We start from the raw sequence: 15,620 nt of genomic DNA, 5'->3' as shown, positions 1-15,620 counted from the left end.
CATTCTGGAATGATTAGTAGCATTATATTTTCCAACATCTCTCCCGCTTCTGTTTTTGTTATTTTTTTTTTTGGCACATTAAATCAATCATTGAATACAGTTCTGCCTGTCGTAACACTTGTTGTTCTTGATGTTCGATTGATACAGTAACAATACACAATATAAACAAGGTTAGATACGATGTGACGAAACGGAGGATCGCCCCGCCATTCAGTCGTTCTTAATACAACTGTACTTCCCTTGGGTCCCATATTCACAATACAAATTGATATACACAAACATGAAAAAATTAAAATGAAAGCATTGAAAAAACAACATTAAATTTACAATAACGAAAAACAAAAAGATGATTACACAAAAATAATAAAACGCTACTGCTATTTATTTGGAATTTGCTGTAAATCTATTCAATAATCAACAGTGTAATGTACAGGCACACTGTAATGTTTTTATCTTATTTTGTCAACACATATCATTAATCCATCTATAATTAATCTGTCTCTAGATAAAACATAAACACTGGGGTTGGTTTCTCGCCACTGTAGTTAAGGGGGATTTCAGGTCACCTATACGTTATGAAAAGAGTAATATATCATTACAAGTACAACAGGAAGATTTAATTAAAATTGGATAAAAATTTAATCAAAATTGGATAAAAATCAAGGAAGTTATGAAACTGGAATTTCGCTATTTTCTGCTAAACAGTTCTCGTACAGTTGATATGAATATTCAAATGAGCGAACTGATTATGTCATCACCTCTCAGATTTCCGTTGATCACGTTAAAAAAATGATGGAAATTATATTATTCTCCTACAACAGTGTCAAACAATACTGCTATTGCTGGTTGAATAACGTCTAAATAATGATTCGTCAGGTACATCAGGGTTTTAGACGAGCTGGAGCATAAGTGCGTTTGATAACAATAAAAAAAAATGGAAAATTTTCAGCTATACATGAAAACTATTGCAAGTTGTGAGGGAATGACATCATAACTTAACGATTTGCATATAATACTGACTGTTTTTGAACTGTTTCTGAAAAAAAAAATTAGCGAAACTTCAAAATGTCACAAATTCCTTATCTTTCGTACGATTTTTGATCAAATTTTCATTGTTGTGCAGAAAATTTTTTCATCCTTCTGACAGACCAATTCTAAACTGCGGTAGAATTAATCTTTAAAAGATTGCTTGATCACGGACAATGATGATAACCTGGCAAAATTACACAGTGTTGCTCCTTCTTTTCAGACTAACTTTCAACTGCACTAGAATTAGGCCTACTCATTAATAGATTGGTCAGGGGCAATGATAATAACCTTGCAACAGTAGAGAGCGGAGCCACCATTGGTCAAGGAGAACCGGAAGACGGTTGTGACCCTTTGGTCAATAGCTCTTCCGTTTCTTAAAGTGCATCATCAAAGTACAGCCGCAATGAATGGACACACGCTCAAGGAAAACACGAACACACGAAAAGGGTGTTAACTTGCCGGGTGTATACAATCGATATCTGTAAATTATGAAAGAAAGTGACAAATAAAGAGGGGCATACGTGTATATTGGAAAAGTGTTTTTCAATGCAATTTTCATGGTAGTGATACACTTTAAAATTTAGGTAGAGATAATGCTCAAAGGTTGTAATTATATCGATTCGATTTTGTAATGAGTGTTCGGTTATCATGATGATCTGTCATTATGTACACAGTAATTCTGCTTTAATCAACGCCAATGTTTGCCTAGTGACATGAAGCAGAAGGATATACGCAAATACAAAGGGGGTATTTACTGCAAGCACAAAGTGTAAAATTCATATCTGTAAAGTAAACTGTGCAGGATATTGACAAACGATGAGAAGCGTATTATTTGGGGTACCCCTTAGGTGCTCATCAATCAAGTCAATGTCACAAAGTTAATTGTCAGGGTATTGTTACAATTTGAATAAACCTATGCTAGAATGCTCGAAGAGAAGACTGATTTATATATAATGATAAGTGTTCTGTAATCATAAGGATCACTTGTTATTTTATTGATTCCACTATGAATCATAACGTTTGCTTAGTATCAACATGTTTATAAGAATATGACCCAGACGTGACGTCAAATAGTCTTTGAGCAATTATCATCCATGCAATATCAATCGTCACCATGCATGTGTGCTTTATATTGTATAATGTATGCTATCATCCTCCTGAAGTATAAATTGCCTGAAACTGACAACTTGAATATGTTAAATATACTTGTTTACATCAATGCTCTTACTTAAAATTGAATTTGGAATCTCAAAAACACACGTTGTCGTTTGATGCTGCATCTTTCTTGCAATCACAATATCTTCATTCAATGCTAGTCAATTGTTGGTATGTATATCCAAAGGCAAAATTACAACTTGACTTTCATCTCAAACCTATATATTTTGTTAGTGAGGTTACTTAATTTCTTATAAAGGCCTACAATTGCTATATTTATAAGAACTCTGTAATTTGGCATCTCATTTTAGAAGAGTATAGTTACTTTATTTTTCCTCAAATTGGCAAATTTCTGCATTTCTTCTACTTTGTGCCGATTTAATGAAGTCAACAGGTTCCAACTAATCGTTCCTCTTTTATACAAGATTAGAGGTGCCAACGAAATGATGAATTCAGTTGTTTTTCATGAATTTCCGATGAGGTAGAAATATTACCCATGCTGGCAGTCCATTCGTCATGGACTCATAGATGACTGAAGCCAACTCTGTTTGCTACAAGGCTCCTCAAGTAGAACACATGACATGATATTCGTCTGTATCGAACTCTTTGAACGTACGGTGCTCCTGACATCACAAAGAAAAGTGAACCCAATCAAAAAGTTATACGGTATACTTTCGTTCACTTTGATTACATGATTTACATCTGCCTTCGCATGCAGGCCCTACTGCTTAAATTCAGAAAGCGAAGAAAAGCATAGACTAGTATTTGCTTATTTGAAGTATTGACAAATATAAAGTTTGACCTTTGAAAGCGTACAGAATTAATTTTGAGTGAACGTTTTTCATCTTGCAGATTGTTCATTTGCTAAGAAAAGCATAGACTAGTATTTCCTTATTTGAAGTATTGACAAATATAAAGTTTGACCTTTGAAAGCGTACAGAATTAATTTTCAGTGAACGTTTTTAATCTTGCAGATTGTTCATTTGCAAAGTTAACATCTAAAGCATGATTTCATGACTTCAACCCAGAAGACATTTAACTTTGTGTATTTGCGTTATGTGTCATAAACATACATAGACTTCAACCTTCAGATAACATCTCTCATTCGTAACGCACACTTGAAAAAGAGATTAAACTAACTTTCCTGACGCTAAAATCTCATTACGCCGAAAATATTACAGGCAGAGACAACAGTGGAAGCACACTCACGATTGCACATCACGCCGTTGGATTCCCGACTACTGACCACAGGTGAGAATACATTAGTCTTGCTTTTTTTTTCTCGTGGTGTGCATTCATTGTTTTATGAAATTCTCATTATCAGCCAGTGTACGTGTAAAAAAATCAAAATCAGGAGACACAGAAGTGACAAACATTGAATCGCTTGCCTTCTACCTGCCGGGATTGATTGGACAATACAGTGTAATTAGAAATTAATATTGACTAGAAATCAACATTCCCACTGAATCCAATCAGATGTTGTCAGAGGGAGAAGTGATTTTTGAGTAAACTTAAACCGTGAGCAGGGCCGGCTTATATAATATCTTTTCTTAATGTGTGAGTGTGTGTCCGGGGGGGGGGGGGAGTTGGTGGGGCTGCTTGTGGGGATTCAAGGATCAATCATGGTTCATGTTCCCCAATCAAGCCTGCTTCGACGGGTCCTAATCTCAAGTCCAAGCCCTCGGAAAGTCATGGGTATAGTGTTGTTTATATTTTACGGCTTTTCCGATTAGGGTTTTTATTTTGGTTAATCTTATTGAAGGGCCAAGAGTGTATGGCTGCTGCCCCGATTCCGCAGTCCCCTATCATGATCAGGACTTATTGGAAGTAGAACTGTTAAAAAAAAATGAAGGTGAGGAGAATTTAGAAAAAAAGACAACGGAAATGAAAAAAAAAAGATGGAAGACAAAACTCACCCGTTAGCAATGACAAATTCACCCGTTAGCAATGACAAATTGAGATTAGTTCATTCATTCGTTTATTTCATTTCCACACGGGCACTTGCTTCACCCGAAGGCTGTTCTTCGACAAGTCCGTGCATCTTTCCGAGTCCCACTAAGCAATGTTGTGTGTAATCATACCGTCCCCTCAAAAGTAAGAGGCAAAACACTCTGTCCCTCGGATACGACATGAAATGGAGGTCCCGTTTATGAGAGAGTCACAACTCATGCATGCAAAAGATCCCGCTTCATTATTTTATTCATCACAAAGAGCAGGGTGTTTAACCCGTTGTAGTGGTCCCGCCTTACATTCAACTGCACCCCATGGAAGACCAGCTGTTGCAGCTGAATACGGGCTATCCAGCCATCTTCTCAGATGAAATGAAACCATACCACCCTAAAAGAAAACAGTTACATCGACTTCTCAACTTCAAATAAAACAAGTTCCTAATAACAGCTAGCTATGGAGTTAAATTTGTTCTCATTTATTCTGTTTCATAAAAAAGAACAGGCTAACTGTGACTTCATACGGCATGGCTCCTCAAGTAATACTGGTGACTGGATGTTCGTCGGGTATCGGGCTCTCTACGGCTCAACGTCTCGCACAAGACCCCGATCAACGCTACCTTGTCATTGCTACCGTCATTGCCATAGCAGAAAAGACAGAGTTAGTTGCCGCCGTTGGGGACGCTATTGATAAGACGATCTTCATCAAGGAGATGGACATCACCAAGGATGAAGACATCACACGAGTAGTTGACGACGTCATGAAAACACATGGAGGCATCGATATTCTCAGTAAGTACTTTCTGGGCTCACCAGTTTCTGTCACAACATGATCAGATTACTCTCGAAACGGTCAACTTAGGTCTGTAGTTTACAGCTTAAATATCTAGAATTTGTCGCCAGAGAAAGAAAACAATAACAAAGTTATACCTTCATCACTGCTTCGCCATTGCATTACTGGTTTCACTAATAAAATACAGACAAGATTATATCACCATATTCTACAATATTCAAAGTCTTCGATTTCCTATTTCCTCTTCAAAGCCCTCGGATTTTGACGATGTTGTTTATTATTCAGATCGGTACTATCCGAATGATAATAATGATAACAATACATTGCATATAATACGCTTAATGCAATGTTTCTAAAAGCGCAAACGCTGTCCAACGTTTGTTTCTAAACATGCCAAACATTTCTATCCGTCTGCAGGTTTATTTGCAACGTCAAAACCTTGTTGATCAAAAAGTCAATCTGCTACATCATATTTATTCTGTTTTGTCAATATTTTTCTTTGTTTGCTTTCGGAAATAATTTAAAGTAGGCAATGGGGAAATAAAATCAACTCGAAATATATAATTGACATTATTTGAAGTGCTACCGCAAAAAAAATTGGCCAGTTTCAGGTGTAAAGTACAGATTCAGAAGTTCTTGATGTGATGAGCTGTACTCATACACGTTGTTTGGAATGTTCACAACTAGTCATTTCCTCATTCTTAAGTCAACGTAGCGGGCGTTGCTGGCATAGGGCTCCCAGAACGTGCGTCTCGTGCCAGGATCGACAGGATCTTCAACGTGAACGCTATCGGTACGATCCGACTCACCCTGGCCGTTCTTCCTCACATGAAGCAGAAAAAGGCGGGAAAAATCATCAGTGTCTCGAGTTTGGCGGGAAAGCAAGGTGCGGAAATACAGTTTCCTGCATGAATTATTGTCAAAGTTCTTCATTCAAAACATGCCGTCTCTTGGCAAATTTATGAACATATAATTGTATTATTCAAACGTTTTCAATTTTTCCCAGCAATTATACGAAAAAGAACATTGGGTAATTACGATTATGCGTCACGATGTGATTCCAACTGATAAATGATCCGTGTTGTCGCGTTTATAGCAGCTTTTCAAACCTACTTCTGGAAGCTATATATATATATATATATATATATATATATATATATATATATATATATATATATATATATATATATATATATATATATATATATTATACAATTGAACATATATATATATATATACAATTGTACATATTGATTACCTGAACTGAAGCACAATACAACCAAATCGCCCTTACAAAAGCCACCTATAGTTTCATCCTATTGCATCACATTTCAGTGCCTCATTGAAGTGAATATATAAATATATAATCATATGCATATTATTTGAATAAATATAATTATATAAATATATATCATAAAGATATGTTACTATACATTGTGCTAATATTATATATACGGAATGTGTACTCATGTGTTCACTTTACATCGAATTACAGGTTTCCCATACGCCGAGTTCTACACCGCCTCTAAGTTTGCCTTGGAAGGGTTCTTTGAGTCGCTGCTCTGCACTGTCAGGTCATTCAACATCAGGTATGTATTTAGTGTAGTGTAAATTTGTCATTAAAAAAAAGAAATTAAACTCTAGGAAATGGGAATCTACCCTATTATGTGAATTTAATGAATGAAGAAATATCAAAATATACATATGCATTTATTTCCTGTTGTATTTTTAAAGATTTATTTAAATCCATGTGCTGTAATCAAGAAGATTACTGCAATTCGTGATGTCTCAGCAGGGAAACGATGTAAAGGAAATACAGAGAGAATTCGGATGTATCAAGCGTCTGTTTTTTATGAAAAGGACTAATTCCTTCCACCATTTACTGGCATAAAAGAATGTGATTATACCCCCTACCTTCTGAAAGATGCAAAGTGCTCTTTCATTACGTGAAAAAACAAAAAAAACAAATGAAGATGTATTGCATTCCGAATTGTTGTAAATCTTCTTATCAAACGATCCAAGACGACACATGAATTAATAAAAAATGTAAGAATTTATAACTATCAACCCTAATTAGGCCGGGCTATTTAACCCATCCCATATTGAATTCTGAAATCCCAATACACTTAATACACAGGCCACCAGGTTCCCGTATGGAACGGGTTAAGTAGATGATAGAGCCGGGGGGGGGGGGGGGGGGGGGCTCCCAGGCCCCCCCCCTCCAGATCTCGGCCGTCGACCGCGCGATCGCGACGAAAATTGGCACACACATTGCCTATGACCTAATCTAAAGTACCAGGAAGTTAATTCTTCAAAAAAAAAAATGACATTTATGCTAAATTATGCTAATTTATGCATGATGATGCATGCAATCAAGCAATTTGGTATAAATCACTAAATTAAGCTCAAAACAGGCCCTTTTTTTAAATATTCTTTTTAGTGTCCTTAGCAAATGTAAGAGAAAAGAATTTCTGAAGTATTTTATTGTTTTTTTGAATTTCATATGTATTTCTTTGTTTTTTTATCGACTTCATGTTTTTTCGATGAAATTTGTCCGCGACATTGTTCCAAACAAGAAAATATGTTTTTAATTGATTTTTGTCAATAAAACCCCCAAAATAATCATGCTTTTATGAAATTTGCTTGTAAGCACAGTTTGCATTGAAAGTGTACACGAATTCACGTTTTTTGAGCAATTTTTGGTTTGACATGCACGTACATATTTATGTGCAACTTCGGAACCGCGCGCCTGGGCATCGCAAATTTGGTGTCAAAAAATGCGGGAGACTCGAAAGAAACAAGTCATGACACGTTGTGGCAATAGCTTTTCGCGTTAGCGATACATCGCGCGGAAACGCGGAAACCGATTATTCGAGTTTCCTCAAATTCACTATCCGTGTTACTAATATTGCTGTATTGAATAAATGCACAAGTTGATTATGTTTATTTCAATTTTAAGAGGAGAGAATTCATTAGCTCACCTGAGCCAAATGCTCAGCTGACCTATTCCGATTAAACCGTCCGTAATTTTCTTTGTTACGTTATCAACTCCTCGAAAACGCAAGGTCAAGTTTACATTAAAGCCCCAAAATCAAGGAATCTTTAAAAGTCTTCTTTTCTAAAGAACCAACAGGGATAGAGATAATTAAGAACTGTCAGTATAAGTACATTTGGCGACTGTACTTACAAATTTGTTCATGGTGGATCCGGGCGTGCCCCCTTGGCACAAGGATCGGTTGGCGGCCCACTCCTCTTCTCACTCTATCTTCAGCCCATTAGATCATTCGGAAGCACAATGTTCATTATCACTGCTATGCTGATGACATTCAATTACTTGTTTCCTTCCCGCCATCTGAAACTGTAGCAGCAACAGTGTTAAAACAACTTGAAATCTGTGTTGATGAAATCAAAGGTTGGATGAGCAAAAATCAACTGAAGTTGAACGACAATAAAACAGAGTTATTGGTACTTGGGTCAAGACACATGCTGACAAAGGCTAACATGAAGAAGTGTCAATTGAGAATTGGTAACAGTGTTATTAACTCTTCTGAAAAGGCACGCAATCTTGGTGTTGTTTTTGATAGTACCATGTCCTTCAAATATCATGTCGCGCATGTATCACAATCTGTAAGATTCCAGTTGCGTAATTTTGGTTTTATTCGGAAATATCTCACTAAAACAGCAGCGGAACAGCTCGTACATGCTCTTATTTCCTCTCGTATAGATTATTGTAACTCTTTGTTTTTCGGCATGTCACAACAACAAATCAACGCTCTACAACGTCTTCAAAACTCTGCCGCAAGATTACTGAACTATAGTAGGAAAACTGCTCACATTACGCCAGTGTTACGTTCTCTACATTGGCTTCCTGTTGAAAAGCGAATTATTTTCAAAATTGCTCTTCTTGTGTATCATGTGGTTCACTCAACTGCCCCCGAGTATCTCCAGAATTCTTTATATCGTTATAACCCTCCTCGCAGACTTCGATCATCTACTTCAATTCAATTCAATTCAATTCAATTGAATAATGGTTTTATTTCGATCGCATTGCAGTCAGAGACTGAATTGCACGATGTTACAAAAGTATAACACATACACGATATAGATAAAATAATGATAAAATTACAAAGAGCATTTCCATTATGAATACATCATATTATATTCAGTCGGATATGGAATCGAGAGGAAGTGAGGAAGGGAAGAAAGACAGACAGACTGATAGGGATTATGGAGGCAGAAATGAGGGTGGGAGAAAAAGAGAAAGCGGGAGTCCGCGTAAGAAAAAAAAACATAAACATCATCAGTTAAGATACATTTATAAGTTCAATCATTTGTAAGCAACTGTTCATTACTTCAAAATGCTGGAGCATTAAAAAATAAATTAACAATTCCATAAAATGAATCATATCATGATAAAGATATAAACAGTCCGCGGAAGAAAAAAATGGAATTGATGAAATTATCAAATGTACAAAGACTAGAACAATTAACAGAATTACAAATATACATATTTTCATAAAATAAATCAAATTCCTCTATAAAATTTACACTCTTTCATATCAAATAAAATATTTCGCATTATCTCGAAATCATCGTAAAAAAACAAAACAAAACAAACAAAACACACACACACATTGGAACCCATAAGCCCAATCGAAACAGTAACCGTACCATCCTCTTGGAAACAAAAGATAGTAATTGTATTCAGAAAGAAGAGAGAGAGAGAGAGAGAGAGAGAGAGAGAACGTGCAAAAGAACGGAGGGCTAACTATGCAGGGGAGAAAGAAGGTGAGAAGAAGAGGAGTGTTACATAGTCTAGTGAAGAGTAAGAGGAATCAATGTAACCAAAAATTATAGCGGATGCGAGGGAAGATATGAGAGACTTAAAAAAAAAAATTACCCCGAAAACAGAAACATAGCAGTTTGCCTTGTAAACATTCACATAATACTAACATGAGTTTCAAACATCGGTATTGACATAGGGGAAAAACAACCACAACAACAACAACGGACCGTGCATATCTGGAATTTTAAAAAAATACCACGTATACACACATGCATTACATATTTAAACGGACGTATTGCTCAAAAGACATTGATAAACGTCAAATGAGAGTAAATTGCAAAAGTGTTGGAGGTTAAGTACAATGTACAATAAGTACATACAAGTATTTGTCACAAATGAAAAGAAGGAGAGAGAGGGAGAGAGAGAGAGAGAGAGAGAGTGAAGAAAAAGAAATAACAGCTTGATCATAGACGATTCCATGTTGGAAGCGTACGTAAATACAATGCAATAGAGCACAATACAATACAATGCAAAGCTTAGAAAATGAATATTGCACATTTTGCATCCAGAAAGAAAGAAAGAAAAAAAATACATAAAGAGAGTGTGACCAAATAACCATTGGGATTGATATGCTAAAGCTTAACTGTGAATTGTATAACCGGACCATGTAGGCAGGAAGGGAGGAGAAGGAGAGGGGAGAGAAGAGAAGAGAAGAGAAAGAAACAAACAAGACGGCCACTTGGCACACACACAAAGAAGCGAATTGTTGAAATCCATACTAAACACTAAACAAAAAGTAAGTTTCCCCTAAAACAAACATCAATATTTTATGAATCGGGAACCTTTGAGGAAATCTGAATACAGGATCATGTAGCTGTAGTTCTCGGCTACCTTTCATGTGAAATTCAGTGGATATCACTTGGTCACGCTTGAGTGAGCATGACTTAAAGTCAAAATGGTCACTTTTTGAAGTTCACAAGGCCAATTTATTTTGCAACCTTGATTTGGTGATATCGGAACAAATTTCAATTTTCCAGGATAAAAAGGCATGCAGCGTATAATATGTGCTTCTTATCGTACCATGTGACTTGTGCAGAAAATTTCACGGTTGAGTGAACACGGGGTGAAAATTACCAAAATGGCCGATTTGACATTTTTCTCGTGGTAATTTCTATCAATTGAGATTGAATTTGGGTGTTGAACAGTTTTAACACACAATTCACGTAATTTCACGGTTGAATGAGCACATTAAAAACAAAGAAAAATAACAATTTAAATTGTGCAGTCAGAATTGCGATAATTTTGCACACTGAAATCAACTGTATGATGCTTTTTTATATTGTGCTAATACCCAAACGTATATCAGTGACCACCTGACATTTCAGTCACGCTTCAATAAGCACGTGAGGGTGGAAACCCTTTTTTTAAACCTACATTATGATAAATTGGCAGTTTGGCCATAATCCAAATGGTAAGTTCATGTGAAGAGGAGTAATTTATGCTTTTGAAAGCTAACAATGGCTTTTCCATGCAATGTGGTTTATTTTACGGTTGAATGACCACATAATGAAACAATGATTTATCTTATTAAAATCATCCAGCAGGTGTTGCATTGATCTTCTGCACTTAAAATCAACTGAAAAACATTTCATTATTGCGTTTAGGACCGATATAAATGTTTCAGTGATCCTTGGCATTCCTTCAAAATTTTACGCGTCAAAGGGTACATGGTGCCGGAAACCCTCCTTATAATCCATGGCTACCTTTCATTAGATATTGAAGTATTCGTGGGGAAATTGGTCTGCCTTTAGTTTGATGAAATCCCCTTGTTGGAGCAGAGATGAGAAATTATGCAAATTAAATCTTCGGGCCTTTGTTCTCGCTACTGAATACTAATTTTGGCATTAAGTTCTTGATCTTTGTAACGTCATGAAGTCATGCATTAACTCAAAGGGAAATAAATGCAATTAATCATTGACATGGTACCCAATTTCACTTTTGTTCAACATCAATATCCTCCCGTGCTGCACATATGCATGGAGAGTCTGGAGACAGATATTGATTGTGGTGAGATACATGTAGTGGCCTTTGTTGTTCATGTGGTGTTGATGATTGTGATGGTGATGATAGTTGCTTAAAATGTTGGTTGACTATTATGCGATCGTTATGGCAATATAACACAGATTGGTGAGCATCTGCACTAACTTTTTAGGCTCTATCCACTAACACCGCTGAACACGTCTTCAAAACCAACCAAATCTAAATCTGATGGCCGGATTTTCAGCCACGATAATGGTTTTGACCTGCACACTTTGCTCATCTTATGTGCTCACTGAAGCATGTCACAATGTCATTTTTTATCGAAATGTTATCTTTTTCACTGAAATCAGAGTAATTTCCCAACATTTCAACTAAAACATAAGAAACAATGAATATTTTTCATAATATAGGGTAAAAAAGGGTTTTCCAGCCCCACATGCTCATTGAAGCGTGACTAAAATGTCAGGTGATCACTGTATGCACAGTGGTATTAAACACAATATAAAAAGCATTAAAACAAATGATTTTAGTGTGCAAAATTATCGCAATTCTTACTGCACAATTTAAATTGTTATTTTTCTTTGTGTTTAATGTGCTCATTCAACCGTGAAATTACGTGAATTGTGTGTAAAAACTGTTCAACACACGAATTCAATCTCAATTGATAGAAATTACCACGAGAAACATGTCGAATCGGCCATTTTGGTAATTTTCACCCGTGTTCACTCAACCGTGAAATTTTGTGCACAAGTCACATGGTACGATAAGAAGCACATAAATTATACGTTGCTTGCCTTTTTATCCTGGAAAATTGAAATTTGTTCCAATATCACCAAGTCAAAGTTGCAAAATTGGGCTTGTGAACTTCAAAAAGTGACCATTTTGACTTTATGTCATGCTCACACAAGCGTGACCAAGTGATATCCAATGAATTTCAACTGAAAGGTAGCCGAGAAATACAGCTACATGATCCTGCATTCAGATTTCCTCAGAGGTTCCCGATTCATAAATTACAGAGGTTTCTTTTAGGGGGAACTTACTTTTTGTTTAGTGTTTATATTAAAGATATATATATATATATATTGCACATCTGCTTTTTAGAATAGATAAACATAAGCAAGGTCGTAGTATTAAGACCAAACAATGAATATAATGGAGCTTTACTGAGAGTTGTATAGCCGAACCAGGTATGGAATAGGACTTTGCTTCATTCTATTGGTTTTGCATCGTATCTCTTGAAAACTACGAGTGTGTCGTAACTGACGTTCAGTTTGACGAGTTGGTGGGATAAGGTCAATTCTACTGCCAGTTACGACACGGATTTCACGGTACCATGCGGTTGGATTTTCTCGTTTTAAGCGCTGTATTCGAGAAGAGTAGTATTCTTTCTTTGCTTTCCTGATTTCATCTTTGACACGGTTTCGGAGACATTTCCATTCAGTAGACCGCTTGTTATGGAACGCCACCTGACGACGTTTAATAAGTAACTTAATTTCGGCGGACATCCAGGGCTTGTCACGAGAGTGCAATTTTGCATGGCGTTTCGGGAAGTGTAGATCTATAGCGTCGCGAAGAGTCTGGTAGAACGATTCGCACTGGGCGTTGACGCTGTTGGCCGTTGTAACTTCTGACCAATCATGAGAGCTTATCCACCTGCCGAACGAGCGTTTGGCGCTGTCGGGCATAGGGCGGTTCACGCGAAGACTGGATATGTTGCTTGTCTTTTGCCATGGGGAGTGAGGTTGCCAAAGTATTGTCGCGTGGTCAGATGTTCCAATCGGAGACAAGATTTGAACATTGCAACATCACATTATTTCCTTTTCATTTCAGATACCTAAGGTTAAGCATTCATGGGGAACTCGTTCTTTCTCCCACATTGGACCAAAAGTTTGGAAAGATATCCCTGTCACTGTTCGCCAGTCATCCTCTGTGGAATCATTTAAATCATCCCTAAAAACATATCTGTTTAATATGTTGTAGGAAACAAAAAAAAAAAAGTGAAGATGTCACATAATTCATTTTTTTCCTTCTTCTTCTTCTTCTTCTTTCTTTCTTTCTTTCTTTCTTTCTTCTTTCTTCGCCTAACCTTAAGACTAAAAGCGCCATGAGCATCTTTTGATGGACTGTTGCGCTATAAAAGTATACATTATTGTTAAAACTGGGTCCAATTTTCCACATATTCATCATTTTCTTAAAAAGGCATGGACAATTTTTCACCAGATTTGCAGCTAGCTTCCCAATGGTAATAGGATTTCGGTGGTAATAAGTTTCAGGTTTGTTATAGATCCAGGACTTTTTTTTGGGGGGGGGGGGGAGGGGGGGGGGGCAAGGGGAGGGGAAATGTGGGGGATGATTTTCAAATGTTCTTCTTCTTTTTGAAAACGCATCCCCCAAACCCGGCAAGTATCCAAGTATTATCGCTATAGGTGAAAGAATAATAATATAGGCAATTGTACAAATGGGCACCATTTGGGGACTATATAGGGGTCATGGGGGACGGGGTTACAAAGTACCCAAGGGCTCCGACAATCAGAACCTGTAAAGAACAACAACAACAGAACTTAATTCATAATCAAAAATGCTCTAAGTGAATATTAACTGTATCTGTCAGTATACATGTACTTTCTTCTTTGGCAGACCCAGGATAAGTCCTACACGTGTCCGAAGTGCAGTGGGGTCTGGGCCTAATTGCGGACTATTTTTCACATTTCAATCTTTAACAAAAAATGCATGGCATGATTTTCAACAAACTTAGCCGGTATTATTGAGTGATAGAGTATTTATAGCAAAGATGTAAGACTGGTTCAAATGTTCTGGTAGATTTATAATTCATTAAGAAATCAAAACCTCTAAACGTGTCTTCACATCTTATGTCATTATGTGTATATATATGTAATACATTGTCCATATTATGTTATGAAGACACGACATTGTACTTACCTAGGAGATTTTATTATAAGCAATACGTCAACCTACTGTTTCTAGAGTGAGGTGTCACGAAAATCCATACACTGTATATCTATATTATTCAGAAAATACTTCCAGATATTTTTAGGTAAGTGATCGTGTACTGAACGATCCTGACTGACTGATATGATTTGGTGAATCATCATGAAAACAGACTACAAAGTCACTTTTACCTGATGTCCATTTGACAACAAGTCTCTCGTGTAGACCCTCGGACTTCTTTAAGTAGAAGCAAACGTCTTGTTTGTGTGTGTGTGTGTGTGTGTGTGTGTGTGATGTCATTTGGATTGTGGCAGTATGTTTAGTTTCAAAACTTACGCACTTCCGGTTTCACGTTATGTAGGATATGCATGATCGAACCAACTCAGGTGAAGACAGGACTGTTACAGTGGGCTGTGTCTGAAACCGACGGCCTGAGCAAAGACGATACCGTTCATGAAATCGATCGACGTCAGATGAGATGTTTTTGCGACCATATGGCTGCGTTCCCCTCCATGTCGGTGGACGACGTGGTCGACGTCTTGATGACGAAATGCGTCGAGGTCGACTACCCGGTTTTCAGACACCTGGTCGTTCCTCCTGAGGACAAGGAGGCACTGGGAGAAGCCGTTGCCGACCTGACGGGGGAAAAGTCGATCGCCTCACTGCGGAAGATGATTGGGGCTATGTAGACAGTTATTATGCTCATGAGCTTTATATGTCATAGCACCTATATTGCTTCAAGAAATATAGATATAATATATTAATGCAATTAATTGCCCATGCGTTATTGTTGTGATCGAGTAGCTAGTTCTAGTTCCTATAGCAATTCTCTCATATCAACGCAAGAAAACAAAAACGGTCGGAATTGATGATTACTGGTCAAATAGAGGTTTTCATAGGGTTAAGGTAATTTTCTAACCTA

The 15,620-nt window shown here is 37.0% G+C and overlaps 1 protein-coding gene across 1 annotated transcript; it reads left to right on the top strand.

Annotated features, from left to right (window-relative positions):
* Positions 1 to 3,336: 3,336 nt before the first annotated feature.
* Positions 3,337 to 15,387, top strand: LOC139741255 (retinol dehydrogenase 8-like). The gene is made up of 5 exons (XM_071651851.1): positions 3,337 to 3,435; positions 4,636 to 4,922; positions 5,630 to 5,809; positions 6,419 to 6,512; positions 15,060 to 15,387. The coding sequence occupies exons 2-5, from the start codon at positions 4,658 to 4,660 to the stop codon at positions 15,385 to 15,387; spliced, it is 867 nt and encodes a 288-aa protein (XP_071507952.1). The 5' UTR covers positions 3,337 to 3,435; positions 4,636 to 4,657.
* Positions 15,388 to 15,620: the final 233 nt, after the last annotated feature.

This window comes from Diadema antillarum, unplaced genomic scaffold, assembly GCF_040938485.1.
Source record: "Diadema antillarum isolate AM-2024a unplaced genomic scaffold, OU_Dant_1.0 seq00000912_RagTag, whole genome shotgun sequence".
Taxonomy (NCBI): Eukaryota; Metazoa; Echinodermata; class Echinoidea; order Diadematoida; family Diadematidae; genus Diadema; species Diadema antillarum.
The sequence above is the reverse complement of the archived record's forward strand: the minus strand, read 5'-3'. Positions and strand labels throughout refer to the sequence as shown.